This window comes from Acartia tonsa, chromosome 11 (assembly GCF_053477335.1).
Source record: "Acartia tonsa isolate MP-2025a chromosome 11, ASM5347733v1, whole genome shotgun sequence".
Lineage (NCBI taxonomy): Eukaryota > Metazoa > Arthropoda > Copepoda > Calanoida > Acartiidae > Acartia > Acartia tonsa.
In genome coordinates, this window is record NC_137270.1 from 30,877,963 (window position 1) to 30,892,326 (window position 14,364).

Here is a 14,364-nt window from a genome sequence, read left to right on the forward strand (position 1 = left end):
TTTTACAGTATGAAAAAAAGTGTTTTGTTGTAGTGGTAAAAATCCCTCATTAGCTTTGGATACTCTTTTTAATAGTGATTTTCAGAATACTTTTGTATCATATAAAACCTCAAATTTTTCACCTGTCAACTAAAATTAACATTGTAATTTTTTCATGTTTTCTATGGTTTGTAAAAAATGTACAGTTATATGATGTAATTTTATAAATTGAATTTGGCTGGCAACAAATATGAAATATTTCTTTCTAACTATTGTTTTATTGAATAATGTAATGTAGTACCAATTTAACACTTAACATAAAAATTTAGTTTATAATCTGAACAATAAAGATGGCGGCGTTTTTGTTCGGCTGTCCAGTAAACATATTTAGATAACTAAGATGGCGATTTTTTTTCATCTATCTAGTAAACATCACAGTTCTTCAACCTAAAAAAATATAAATAATGTAGATATATGTTTCTTTTTCTGTGAGTTGAATTACTTATAATGATATACATAATTGTTTAGGGCATCTTCGCATGTGGCATAACAGAGCTATATAATAGTAGGTGTATATGCGCGACGATAATTGTCTAATGCAGGCTGTATCAGTGTATATTCTGCACAAGATTATTTTTTTCCCCATGCTGCAAATACTATTTTATCCCTCTTCCCTTATCCTTTGCTTAAATTAAATTTCCCATCATTATAAGGATTTTTTTGTCTGTAGATGAGAGGACAGCAAGTCCCCAAAGTTGTTTTCCAGCAAATGAGAAAAAAATATTACAAACATTTAGGGACTAGTGTAGTAAACAGCCCATTGTCCCCTCTCTCTCTGTAACATTGGGCATACAGACAATCAAAAAACATTAATGAGTAGGTAGCTGCGCTACTTAAAACTACTATAAACCTTAATATAACAGGTACAGATGTGGTTGGAACGACTGATATCTCTGTAATGACAGCACTGACAAGGCTGGCTGGGGTAACATCGTACGCCAGGTTCAACAGGTGAACTGAGCTCTGATCCTACAAATATAAAGTTGTTGTTATAGAAAGTATTTATCCATCCAATGATTACAAAAAGTATTAGATAGAAATAATTTCATTTTTTTACGATGTACATTTTAATAAAACATGACTTTGATATTATGTGATAAATTGGCATCAAAACGGCAGGACGGCCAGTTAATAACTGTCTCTTTGTGCAGGGATCGAAAGGGATTATTATCCTTTCTGTAGATTAAAATTAGTGGTTGAAACCTTTGAACACTCAACTTAATTAACCAACCAAACAAAAATCAATAAAAGTCCCCAAAGTTGTTAAGCCAACGATCAAGGAAACAAAACTTTGGGGACTAGCGCAATATAGAGCCCAATATCTTCTCTCTCTCTGCTCATTGCAGGTTATCAAAAATATTTACAAAATCAATTTTCTATTCCTTTCAATTTAAGGTATTTTATTTTTAATGAAATTCCTACCTTCCATTTCTCAAGAAAGTTAACAGTGGTGTTGGGAGTTGACGCCATCTCCTGTGGGTCCAGGAGTTCATTGTAAACAAAACTATCCGTCTGTACTCTCTCCGTGAACTTGAAGGACTGACAGCACATAAGGACCGGCACACCTACGGATTCTGCCAATAGAGCAACCTAAATAAATTCAAAATTTTAAAAGTTAAGTAAGTGCTTAAACGCAGACAATGGACCATTGGACATGGAAACTTAAACAAACTTTGAACTTTTTAGCTTTAACTATTAGTTTTGCCTTCTTGAAACTACATTATTGACTGTTAATTTACAGTGAAATCAATATAAATATCAATGTACTTCTTTTTAATGTTAACAATTTAATAAAAAAAAATTCTATGTCGAAAAAAGAAAATATCCACAAAACGCAGCAAAAATAAGCTAAGTACTATTGAAAATAAGTTAAAACACAGATAACTGGAAAATTATTACAAGAAACTTTGATTATGATATACATGCAGACATTCCTAGTTATCAAGAAACGTAGTTATGCTGTACTACAAAAATGGACAATTATGTCAAATAGTAAAAAAAGATTTTTGAAATGATACACTAAACATAAGAGCATAAATTGAGAGATACAGTGTGATTCTTTGTACAGTCCTCACTTTTCAGGGTATTACGGATAGTACAGACAGACATGATCATCAATTATAGATCAGCTAACCACACAAGTAGTGTACCTGAGAAGTTCCAACCTCTGCCAAGACGCCACCATTGGCCATAACTCCTTCACATCCAAGGAAAACCTTAGTTCAGGAATAAAGGGATAAGCAAATATAGAAAAACAGATTAAGTCCCAAAGTATTGAAAATTTTGATACTGAACAAATGATAAAAGATACTCTTTTTATGCCTAAAGTGATGTTTAAAAATGTAACTTTGTAAAACATATAAAAACCCGCAGGAGTTACGACCAACTTTTTAAAGTAAAAAAAGCTTTAATGGATTCAACTTGTTTGATTTTTTCAGTGTTAGCCCCATTGACTCTGTTCTTATTACTTATGGCCTTATCCCTGCCTTTGTAACAGAGTTTAAGACTTGTGAGACAGCGGTGACAAGAATGTAGGTTGTCTCTATACCTTCCTGCACACAAAAATAGTTTTTGCTACAAAAATTAGAAATATCATAGGGAAAATAACACAATCACAGTACCTATTTATTATATTTATTACCTAACTGTTGTTTACAATTTTTGCCATTTATTGTCAATTTTATGAAATTGACAGATTAATTTGTTAAAATACTTATGACCAGGGAGGGATGGGACATTTGGCTGGTTATTACCCAAGTCTCTAAAGTTTTATAAAAACTTAACACTTTAAGGACTTTATTGAATTTTGATTGGTTGTTTCAGCAAGTTGAGTGTCCAAATGTTTCAACCATTAACTGTAATCTACAGAAGTGGTAATTTTGTGTAAGTAAGGACATAGATACTAATTATCTTCACTTATGAACATTTATATTTGTGTGTTCCTGTATCAATCTAGCCGCCATTTTGGATCCTCTAAGTTGAACTCTACCATCTACGACAATCACTTTGAATTTTTTCTCTTTAGAAGCATCCACAAGGATTTGTTCAATTAACTCATTTTCGGAATAGGTTAAGATGACGTCACCATTCTAATTTGCGCAATATTTATTATATTTGAGTTTTGCATTGGTATAATGATTTTTTCAAATATTATTTTAAATATTTATTATGTATTTACCTAAGGATTAAGAAAATAACCCCCGAAAAAGATTTCACTACAACGGCCTTTAACTTGAATAGGAGCAAAATAAAGCTTCCCAAGAAATAAAATACCATCGGTTTTGAGATCTTACGGGACATACATACGTAAATCGAGCAACTGTAGTATAAAGGATTATATTTATTTATTTATATAATAAACGTTTTCCTGTATTTTGGTTCCAGCAGTCATTGATATTTGTTGGGCCGCCAAACTAAGATTCTCCTCAATAAAACTGGAAAACACACTCCTTATTTCTTCAATAACAGCCTCTAAACCAGATGATTTCAGTCCATCCAATGACTTAAGTCTGGCCTTTATAGCCCTCACAGAATTATCCATTGATATAGACAAGGGACGGCATTGTTTAAGGAATGATAAGTTGGGTTTCAAGGCATTGTCAATTTCTTTAAACAAGTCCTGCACCTCATTTAAGTTTGGTATATCAGTAAGGCAGGTTATAACAACATCCTGGAGACATCTCAATAATTCTAAACATTTTGATTCTGATGTCACTACCTATTAACAGGGATTTAAAGGATAGGTAAACACAAATAAAATATTCTAAAATATAGAAATTATACCTAATTACTTTTTGATAATAACTTGCAATATTTAAATTAAAAGTTAGTCTAATGTTTTTAAGTTCAAACAGTCATATAAGTAGAAAATAACTTCAAAAGTTTTCTTTTTTTATTTTCCTCAAAGAATTAATTGATAAAGATGTAAATATAATAATTTTTTTGAGAATAAAGGGGAGTAAATAAATTTATTATACAATCCTTCTCTAAATTAAAATATTCAAACCGATAGTTAAGAAACTACCTAGTCCTTTTCTATTTGTAAAGATTCAAAGCAGAACCCCCATATAATTTGGTTTAATTATCCTTTAATCCCCCTGCCTGTCCATCAATAAGCTGTAGGCCCAGATGAACACAACTGGGATGAATATTTGCGCCACTGGAGCCCAACAATTTGTTTACTAACTCAGTCTCCTTGTTATATTGATGCAAGTGAGAAAATAACGGCGCCACTTTTTGACCCTTACTGACGTCGGTTTGTGGTTTGTTGGAAGTCGTTGATTTTTTCTCCACCTTCTTTTGTTCTGATGGCGAAGCTTCGTCCTTTTTCTGACCGCCGTCTGTATTCTTATTATCGCCGTCTTTTTTCTGTTCTTGTGCCTGGGCTTTTGCCAATCTTTGTGCTTCTTGCTTTGCTCTTCGTTCCGCTTTCAATTCAGCCTTTGATTTCTCGCCACTAGCTCCTTCTTTGGCGGCAGCTGAATCACTAGCTGCTTCACCTTTGGCAGCGGCTTCAGCAGCCTTTTTCGCCTCAAATTCAGCTTTTCTCTTGGCTTTTTCAGCCTTTTTCTTTTCCTGTTCTTCGGTCAATTGTTCTTTATTACCTTCTACTGAATTAGTCTCGGCACCAGGTTCAGAACCCTTTTTGTTTTTGCCTGCTGACGCTTTTGCGGCCGCCTTAGCGGCTTTTTTAGCCTCGCGTTCAGCCTTAACCACATCAGGACTAGGTTTTGAAGCGTCTGCATTAGCAACTGATGCGGTTTCAGGTTCGAGTTTTACACTTTCAAGCTTGTTGGCAATGTTGTCGACGTCTGGGGTCTCATCGCCACTATGTTTTAGCTCTTCCTTTTTCTTTAACTTTTCCTGTTTAAGCTGTTCTTTTTTCACCTAATAAAAAATAAAAGTATAATTAACATCCAGAGAAAATTTTGTCTTAAGTAGCATAGTTATTGTTATTGTATTAACTGAAAGAATTAATATATTGTTATTACTATAGTTACCTACCTATTAAGTTTTAAGCACAATGTTTTCATTAGTTTTAGTATCGTTCAGAATATTTAGTATTGAATGATATTTGTACTTATCTATTTTCTTAAAGAACACACCTTTACAGGTACTGGCATTTCTGGTGCCTCAATATCTTCCCAGGAATCCACAATTTCATCCTCCTTGTCCCAGCTTTCCGCAGGTTCGGGCTCCGCCACAGTTGGTTGCGGTTCTGGGATTAAAAAAATGATGTATACAGTAAAAGGTGGTAGGTAGGTAAGTGTCTAAAATATTACCAAATTTTACTTTTATTAGTTAGGTAGATAGTTTTCTTTTGCACGTTTAGTAACTTTTTTCTTTTCTTTGTGTGTGTGTGTTTGTTAGAAGTGTAAGATCTTTCTTTTACTTGATCCTATATGATATATACAGTGAAGTTTCTTATAGATTATGGAAAAGTTAATAACTATTTAGGAGAATTAGCTTTGAGAAATAACTCCTAAAAAATACCTAAATTTTTTTACTTTCTTTTTTAAAACTAAAATTGAAAGTGTAAGGTCGTTTTAACCTCACACCATCCCCATCCTCTTCCTTCAAGTCACCCTAGAAGCCTCTAGGGTAGCAGCAAATAGTGTATACATAAAAAACCTTGAGGTGGAACAGTAGAGCCATCTTCACTCTCTGATTTACGTCCCTTTCCTTTGCAGATAAATTATTTTAATTAAAAAACTCATGGTATGTTTTTTCACCATTGGCGTAGCTACTCTGTAACTAGGGCTTTCCATACATAAATCGATAATAACTTTCTTTATTTTCAGATAAAAGCTTAAACTTCCAGGAAACGGTAATCAACGGTAATCAAGAAAAAAAACCGCGTTTTTTATGCTTCTTTTGGGTTAAGTAAGAGCTTATTCCATAAGGACAGGGCCTCGAAGGTTTTTTCTTTCAAAAATTAAAATAAGGGAAAGATTTATAAGTGGTCAGAAATCAGATTGAGTGAAAGTATCAATATCTTGGGATCTATTCCTTTCGCCCATTTGCTTGTATTACTTTTCATGTAAAAAAAACATGTACAGTTTTAAAATGAATAGTTCAGGATTATTTGACAGTGTAAAATAAGTTGCTTCTTTTAAAAGCAGATGGATATAATTAGCATGATATATTATTATCTGTGCCTTTGTTGCTCTTCTTCTTATATCCTTCTTTAAACTTGTCCGAATCACTGACGGCTTGGGTGTTTGTCTCGGTGTAAGCGTCCAACAGGCCAGCCCTGCGAGCGGCCAAAGCAGCCTCCTCAGTTCCTAACAGGATAATCAACATTGATATGTTTTTCAATTTTGAATTAAGGCACAGTATTATAGAGATAAAACATCATACAAAACCAGTATTCAAATGTATGTAGTGGCGCATTCTTCATCATATTTGTCAAACATCGAATTTCATGAGCAAATGATTTATAAACAAATCAAGAATTTTACGTTCATTTAGAGAAACCCCAAAAAAGACAATGTACAAAAAATTTATTTTCATCCTCAATTAAGAAAAACAGTTGATAATTATTATAAATCAATTAATATTTAATACATTTATTTAAGAATTCAGTAATTCACTTAACAAAACTAACAGAGACCTTGTTGACGTTTAAATACTTTGAGCACAGGTATCGATATCATTTACAGTCCAACACAGTACGTCCCTCCATCCGGCCCGGAAATAAAAAAATGAATGTGATTATCCCTGTCAAAGCTCCACGACCTCGTCCACGCTTTTTCATCATTTTGAAGATCTACAAATTATGGATAAATTTTAAAATCTAATTATCATATAAAATAGCACCGCGCATAATGCATAAAGATGAAAATGGCAATTAGTGGCTTTCACTCTATAAGTATAGCCTTACGGACACATAACCCCGTCTTATTTTAAAAATATTTGAGCCGAAAAAAATTATAGGTGGATTCTGTGCTTGACTAGACATTTTGAGGGAAACCGCCGACTAGTATTTCTTAATACTTAATTTTTGTTCTCTATCAAATATTTATAATGATGCAATAGTGCACTATTAAAAACATGTTGATATTAGATTAAAAACTAATAAAAGATCATCAAAACAAACATTTTATGTATATTTTCAAATAATATACATTGATTTCGTTACGTTTTATTTTTAAAAAATTGCAATATCGAAGCTGCATTTCGGTGTTGTTTTTATTCTCTTGTGATCATATTAAACAGAGATCGGTTTTTAATAAATGCCGCGTTTTTTCGACAATTTTTTAGACATTGATTGATTGAACGAAGACGATGGGAGAGTATACAACATAATAATTTAAAATTTTAAAATTGTTATTTTAGCCATACAACTTAAATCCATTTTCGCTGCATATTTATCATTGCATCTTTTAAGATCTGTATTAGACATTATACAAATGGCCAAAATAATAATTTTAAAATTTTGAATACTTTAGTTGTATACTCTGCTAAAAACCTTATTCCATCTTGAAGATCAATGCCCCGTATGATTTTAACAGAGTATACAAAACTTGAAAATTCAAAATTTTAAATTATTATTTTAGCCATTTGTATAATGTCTAACACAGCTCTAAAAAGACGCATTAATAAATATGCAGTGAAAATGGATTTAAGTTGTATTAGATATTATACAAATGGCTAAAATAATAATTTTTAAATTTTGAATTCTTATGTTGTATACTCTCCCATCGTCTTCGTTCAATCAACCAATGTCTAAAAAATTGTCGAAAAAACGCGGCATTTATTAAAAACCGATCTCAGGAATATAAATATACGCGGCATGCGAGCATAGGGACAGGGCCATTCATTTTTCGATAATCATTTTGAGGGCCATTCATTTTTATTAATAATAATTTTTATATACCCTATTATACAAAAAAAATAATATTTTTTTTCAATTTAGAAATTTAATGATTAAAAAACAATTCAATTTTATTTTTTCAAATGTTTATTTTTTTTGGCATCCCTGAAAGTAAAGAAACTGTATTTTGACAAATCAGAGCTGGATCTCTAAATCGTTTATAGGTGCGCTAAACCGGGGCTATTCATTTCAGCGCACCATCAGATTAATAATACCAATCTTTAAATCAAAATGGCATGGGCGATTTGGCGCAGCCAGTGGCGCGGTACTGGCGCACCATCGTACTCAGCAAGTGGCATTGCCAGGCCAAATCAGGGTGAATCATATTTAAACTGTTTTTAACCTATTTTTAAAACGTATATAAAAAATATACTATGACACCAGTAGAATCAGACTGCAGAGCCTAAATTTTAATTAAGTCCCCAATAAACTTTTTTGGGGGGATTTAAATATTAATTTTTACTGTTGCCGTGGTCATTTTGACCAGAGCAAAAGGTCTTTTTTTATTTGGGTAAAATTTGTAGCTTTTAGAGTGTTTTGCTTCATAAATATTGTATTCTGGTATAAAGTAAAATTAGGCCTTATGATTTTACTATAAAAATTCACTAAAAAGTTAAATCTTTACAATATACCAATGAATTTACATTAACATGTTTGTGTTCTTTCACCTATTTTAAACACATAAAAATTGGCTGTAAAGGGTTAAATTTGATGTCAACATGACAAGATGTCAACAAATGTTTATGCAATACAACAAAATTATTTTTGACACATTTACAAATATGATATAAAATAAGATTATTCAAACTTATTTTTTAAAAATATTTTTAAAAAGTATGCATCTTTTACGTGTATAGTTTTCATTCTTTTCATTTTAATTAAATAAAAATTATTTAACTACATTGTAAATAAGTCACTTTGTGAAAACACTCTTTCAGAAATTATAAATAATTGAAATGAAACAAGAAATCTTATTGGTTTGACTTCAGCATTATGTGTTTTATTGTATTATGTTTAATTTTTCACTGAAATTAATTGTTTTAGAAAAAAAATTATTTCCATCAAACAGAGTAGAGTTTTTTAATTATTGTATTGATATAAACTGAATCATATAAAATTGTTCTGTAAGAAACAATTTAACCCCAAACCAAAAGTTGCTTTTGCTCCCATCAAAATGATCACAGCAACATATAAAATTAATTTTCAAATCCCCCCAAAAAAGTTTATTGGGGACTTAATTCAAATTTGGGCTCTGCAGTCTGATTCTACTGGTGTCATAGTATATTTTTTATATATGATTAAAAAATAGGTTAAAAACAGTTTAATAAATAAATATTTTTTTTTTATTACTTTAATATTTTATTGCAAAACTATTGTGAAAACATTTTTATAGTTATTTTTTAAGTAAATTATAAATTGTTTTATATAAAATACCATACTGACACGGCATTTTATATAAAATACCGTACTGGCACAGCATAAGTGATAAAGTTGTACTTGCGCGGATCGATATTTTATTGAGTGTCGCAAGCGATCTAACAACACTGCGCCGAAAATCTTTTAAAAATCAATGTTTTATTGGTGCGCTGTGGCGCACCATCAGCGCACCTACTGTTTACCTCTGAATCGCTCCGATTCAGCGCACCATCAAATTGATTTAAAGATCCAGCTCTGGTCGATTCAACTAAAAGGATAAAATACAATCTTGACCAGAACTAAGTAAAGGTAAAAAGATATGTTTCGATTTTAAATCACACTTTTAATGCCTAACCTAACTATCGCCATCGATATTGTAGCAGAGAATGGGGCGAAGTAGTACAATAGTAGCAGAAATTAAAGTAATGCTGCTCTCTATTTGGTTCTTTCTAAAGTATAAAAGCCTCTCAGCTTTTTATTCTCACTTCTTCTATTTTTATCCTCTCTATATCTCTCTTTTAATTTATGCTACTATTGTGCTACTTCGCCTAATACTCTGCTATGATATCAATGGCAAACTCGCATGCTACCTTTTGCTTGAAAGGCTGATTTTCCATTGTTTATCGCCAAAAAATTAGGTGTTAATTCATAGAGAATGGGATTCAAGGTAGCATAGGAATCGGTTCATATATTGCACGAGCTTGATGGCGACTCTATGGCAAAATATCTTGCTTGGTAATCCCTTTGTCAGGCCTTCAAATTAAGAAACTTCAACCTAAACTTGCAAAGGCATAAACCTTTGTTTTCCAATCCCTACTGCCTGTAAGGTTTACAAAATATCATAACCTAAACTAGGATAATACATTTTATACTAAAAAAGTGGAGAAAAGTAGGTTCAAACTTGATTTATGGGGCCCTGTTGTGGCTGCAATCCAAACAAAGCCAACTTTTCAATTAGGACGCATCAGACGTCTAGGTTATAGAGATACTTGGCCAGGAATGAGATTAATTAAAATGATAATAACTGGTACTACGTCAAACACTAGATACGTCAAACAGTAGATGCGACAAACGCTAGACAGACAAACAGTAGATGCGTCAAACGCTAGACAGACAAACAATAGATACGTCAAACACTAGACTACGACAAACAGTAGAATTTTCCATTTCGCGACAAACAGTAGAATTTTTAAAGTGCGACAAACACTAGAAGCGACATACGCTAAAATTTTAAATTATAAAATATTCAAACATTTTTTCGTTCATAAATACTAAATTTATATTTCTATTAATGCAGAGATCTAATGGGATAAGATAATGGCCGTAAAAGTCTATGTACAGCCACTACAGCAAAAAAAAGTGGTTGAAACGTTAAAACATTCAACTTATTAAACCAACCAATCATAATTCATTAAAGTAACAAAAGTTGTTTAGCCAAAGATTAAGAAAATGTTCTTAAAAAACTTAGGGGACTAGTTTACGAAACGGCCCAATTTCCCTCTCGCTTTGCTATCATTGTCCCTTCCCTGCAGAAAATGTGATATAACAATGAAAATGAAAAAGTGATTTTGCAATTCAGTTAAAAATAATCCAGCATGTGTTATTTTTTGTATTTATAGTCATAAACAGTTTTTAAGATACATCAAAGAACGTTTATTAAATTAAGTCTAATATAATGAAAGAGACAAAGAATTTTAGTAATTTAAAGATGATTATTTTTAAATAACGTGTTTGTATAAAGTCTTTTACAGTTGCATTGTTTAAACATCAAAAGGGAGATATTAATGGGCGGAGTTATATACACTTAGGATGAGCAATATTTTATGAGCATTAATTGTTTGACCATTTATGACTTCCCCTTACAACACTTTTTCAACAGCGCAGCTATTTAGTAATAAGTGTATGTCTGTACATCTATAATTCAGACAATCCGTTGCTTGACTGGCATGTTTTACAGAAATCTATTTCACCTAGGCCGTGGGTTTAATCAAATACATATAAAATGATTTCAATTGTATTGAAATTTTTCTTTTTAGATTCATCCTCTAAATTTAATTACAAGAGAAAAAAATCTTGCTTTAATGTTGCTGCACTACTTACATATGTTAATGTCCTTGTCTTTGAATCAGTGCAGCGATTCATCTGGGGCCATCTGGGGGTGAAAAAAGGGAAAGGCAGGCATTACTAATTTAAATGGAGATGTTGTGTCACCCCTCTACAAACCCCTACCACAGGCACTACTTGAATAATTTAAATTCCACAAAATTATAAAAATCCTTCTGGACCTATATGAAGTTTCACTTTAAAGAAGAACCATATCAGTTCTTATTTTATTTGCATTTTAAGTTTTGAAAATAAAAAGAATATTTTTTTTGGTGGGGGGGAGATACCCTCCACAAAATTAGTTCAAAACTTTCCCTGGACACATATGAAGCTTCACTGTAAATGAGAACCATATCGGTATAGCGGTTAGTAAGATCCTTTGCTACAGACAAGAAAAAGCGGATTACTTTATATAATAGGATTAATTCTAGCGTTTGTCGTATCTATTGTTTGTCGCCTTTAGAAAAAATCTAGTGTTTGTCATATTCTAGCGTTTGTCGCATTCTAGTGTTTGTAGTATCTAGCGAATGTCGTGTCTAGGGTTTGTCTGTCTACTGTTTGTCTGTCTAGCGTTTGTCGCATCTATTGTTTGACGTATCTAGGGTTTGACGTAGTACCATAATAACTATATACATTTATAAAAATGCCTTTTTACTTATTAAAGCTTGAATATGCATTTACGGGTGGGTTAAAAAGGATAAATTTAACACATGTACCTGTTTTGATCATTCATTAAGCCCTCATTCCACTACACAAGCTCTCATATGCACAAAACATAACATTTTGTCTCAAAAAGGAATCCATCCTATTATCTCAACAAAATCCACTCAAAACAATGAGGCTGGTTCAAGCCCAGCACATGTACACAATCAAAATACCACACACAGTTCTAAAAAATGTTCACAACAGTAATCTTCAAATTCTTATTCAAAGGGTCTCTAACATACAACAAACTTATTTTAAATCAACCAATCAAAATTTTAAAAAGGATTTTTCTTTCCTTTCTGAAAGGCCATTTTCCAACATTTATCGCAAAAAAATTGGGTGTTAATTCATGGCAAATGGGATTCGAGGTAGAATAGGAATCGGTTCATATATTGCACGAGCTCAAAGCCCTGCCAGAAACGTTGAAAGCATATCCTACGATATACATACAATAAATGTGAAAGAGGTCCTTACAGATGCCTGTAAGGACCTCTTTCGCATTTATCGTATGTATATCGTAGGATTTGCTTAGGACGTTTCTGGCAGGGAGGCAACTCTATGACGAAATATCTTGCTGGGTAGCTTCCTTCCAGGAAATGGGCGATTTTTAAAACTGTTTTTAACCTATTTTTGAATGGGGGGTCAAAAATATACTAGGACACCTATAGAATCAGACTGCAGAGCCCAAATTTGAATTAAGTCCCCAATAAACTTTTTTTGGGGGATTTAATAATTAATTTTTAGTGTTGCTGTAATCATATTGACCGGAGCAAAAGCTCTTTTTTTACTTCAGGTAATATTGTGGCTTACAGAACATTTTTATATAATTCACTTATATTGATACAATAAAAAAAACATTACTCTGTTCATTGGAAATAATTTTTTTTTCCAAAACAATTAATTTCATTGAAAAATCTAACATTTACAATAAAACAAATAATTCTGAAATCTAACCAATAAGAAGACTTGTTTTATTTCAATTCCTAACAATTCAAAAAAAGAGTGTTTTCACAAAGTGACTTATTTCCAATGTAGTTAAATAATTTTTATTTAATTAAAATGAAAAGAATGAAAACCATACACATTAAAGATACATCCTTTTTAAAATTATTTTAAAAAATAATTTGAATAATCTTATTTTATAACGCATTTGTATATGTGACAAAAATAAATTTGTTGTATTGCATAAACATTTGTTGTCATTTAACCCTTTACAGCCATTTTTTATTTTTTTAAAATAAGTGAGAGAACTCAAACATGTTAATGTTAATTCGTTGATATATTATAAAGAATTAACTTTTTAGTGAATTTTAATAATAAAATCATAAGGCCTAATTTTACTCTATACCAGAATACAATATTTATGAAGCAAAACACTCTAAAAGCTACGAATTTTACCCAAATAAAAAAAAACCTTTTGCTTCGGTCAAAATGATCACGGCAACAGTAAAAATTGATATTTAAATCCCCCCAAAAAAGTTTATTGGGGATTTTATTCAAATTTAGGCTCTGCAGTCTGATTCTACTGGTGTCATAGTATATTTTTTATATACGTTTTAAAAATAGGTTAAAAACAGTTTAACATCGGGGGAGAGAGGATGTGTTTTTTAAAGGTTGGGATCAATTTTATTTCAAAGCCCTTAAATTACCAAAAAACAATATTTTAATGGTTGTTTTTTTCTAAAACCATAAGAAGTGTTGAAAAATCCGAAAGTACTTTCATCGAAGTATATTCATTATTGAGAGATAATTTTTGAATTTGGCAACCCTATAGCTGGCTATATGTAAATATACATTTATGGTTTTCAATTTATATGTATAAACCGCTCAGTCTTTTTATGTAATTTATACAATGACATGTTTAATTTAAAATTGCGTGCTATTTTTTAGTATATTGTTAAAATTTAGTTTTTTTAGCGAGTTCTATTCAAAAATTAATAATCATGAAAATCCTTGTTTACTAAAAGCCCTAAATATTCATTATTTTCTGCTACTCCCCTCCCCTCTTGTTGCTGCCTCTCTCACTCCTCTGCCAAACATAATTGATTCATTGAATAACATCTCTAAAAACATAAACACTTGTTAGGCCTATTAGTATTTAGTGACAATGTAATAATATTGACCTTAAACTTGAATTATACTGTTATTTGTTGTGATTAAAGTGTATTTAAAAGTGATATGTTTATTGTTTGAAATGTGTTTAGTATATTTTGTTTATTATACAA

At 31.5% G+C, this 14,364-nt stretch overlaps 1 protein-coding gene across 1 annotated transcript; it reads right to left on the reverse strand.

Annotated features, from left to right (window-relative positions):
* Positions 1–108: 108 nt before the first annotated feature.
* LOC145331559 (translation initiation factor eIF2B subunit delta-like) lies at positions 109–6,826 on the reverse strand. Its single transcript, XM_080176270.1, has 12 exons — positions 6,759–6,826; positions 6,198–6,322; positions 5,671–5,721; positions 5,145–5,257; positions 4,141–4,926; positions 3,407–3,757; positions 2,979–3,128; positions 2,526–2,588; positions 2,190–2,255; positions 1,462–1,629; positions 890–1,008; positions 109–426 (listed from the first exon to the last, which is right to left on the reverse strand). Exons 1-12 carry the CDS (start codon positions 6,797–6,799, stop codon positions 402–404), a joined length of 2,058 nt encoding a protein of 685 aa, XP_080032396.1. The 5' UTR covers positions 6,800–6,826; the 3' UTR covers positions 109–401.
* Positions 6,827–14,364: the final 7,538 nt, after the last annotated feature.

What these genes read in the sequence shown, in the direction of transcription:
- LOC145331559 (XM_080176270.1), bottom strand. Translation starts at nt 6,799, where the DNA reads ATGATGAAAAAGCGTGGACGAGGTCGTGGAGCTTTGACAGG. An exon ending in TAAGAAGAAGAGCAACAAAG is followed by an intron (nt 5,722 to 6,197) that starts GCACAGATAATA and finishes TTATCTGCAAAG; the next exon opens with GAAAGGGACGTAAATCAGAG. An exon ending in CTGCTGGAACCAAAATACAG is followed by an intron (nt 3,129 to 3,406) that starts GAAAACGTTTAT and finishes TGCGCAAATTAG; the next exon opens with AATGGTGACGTCATCTTAAC.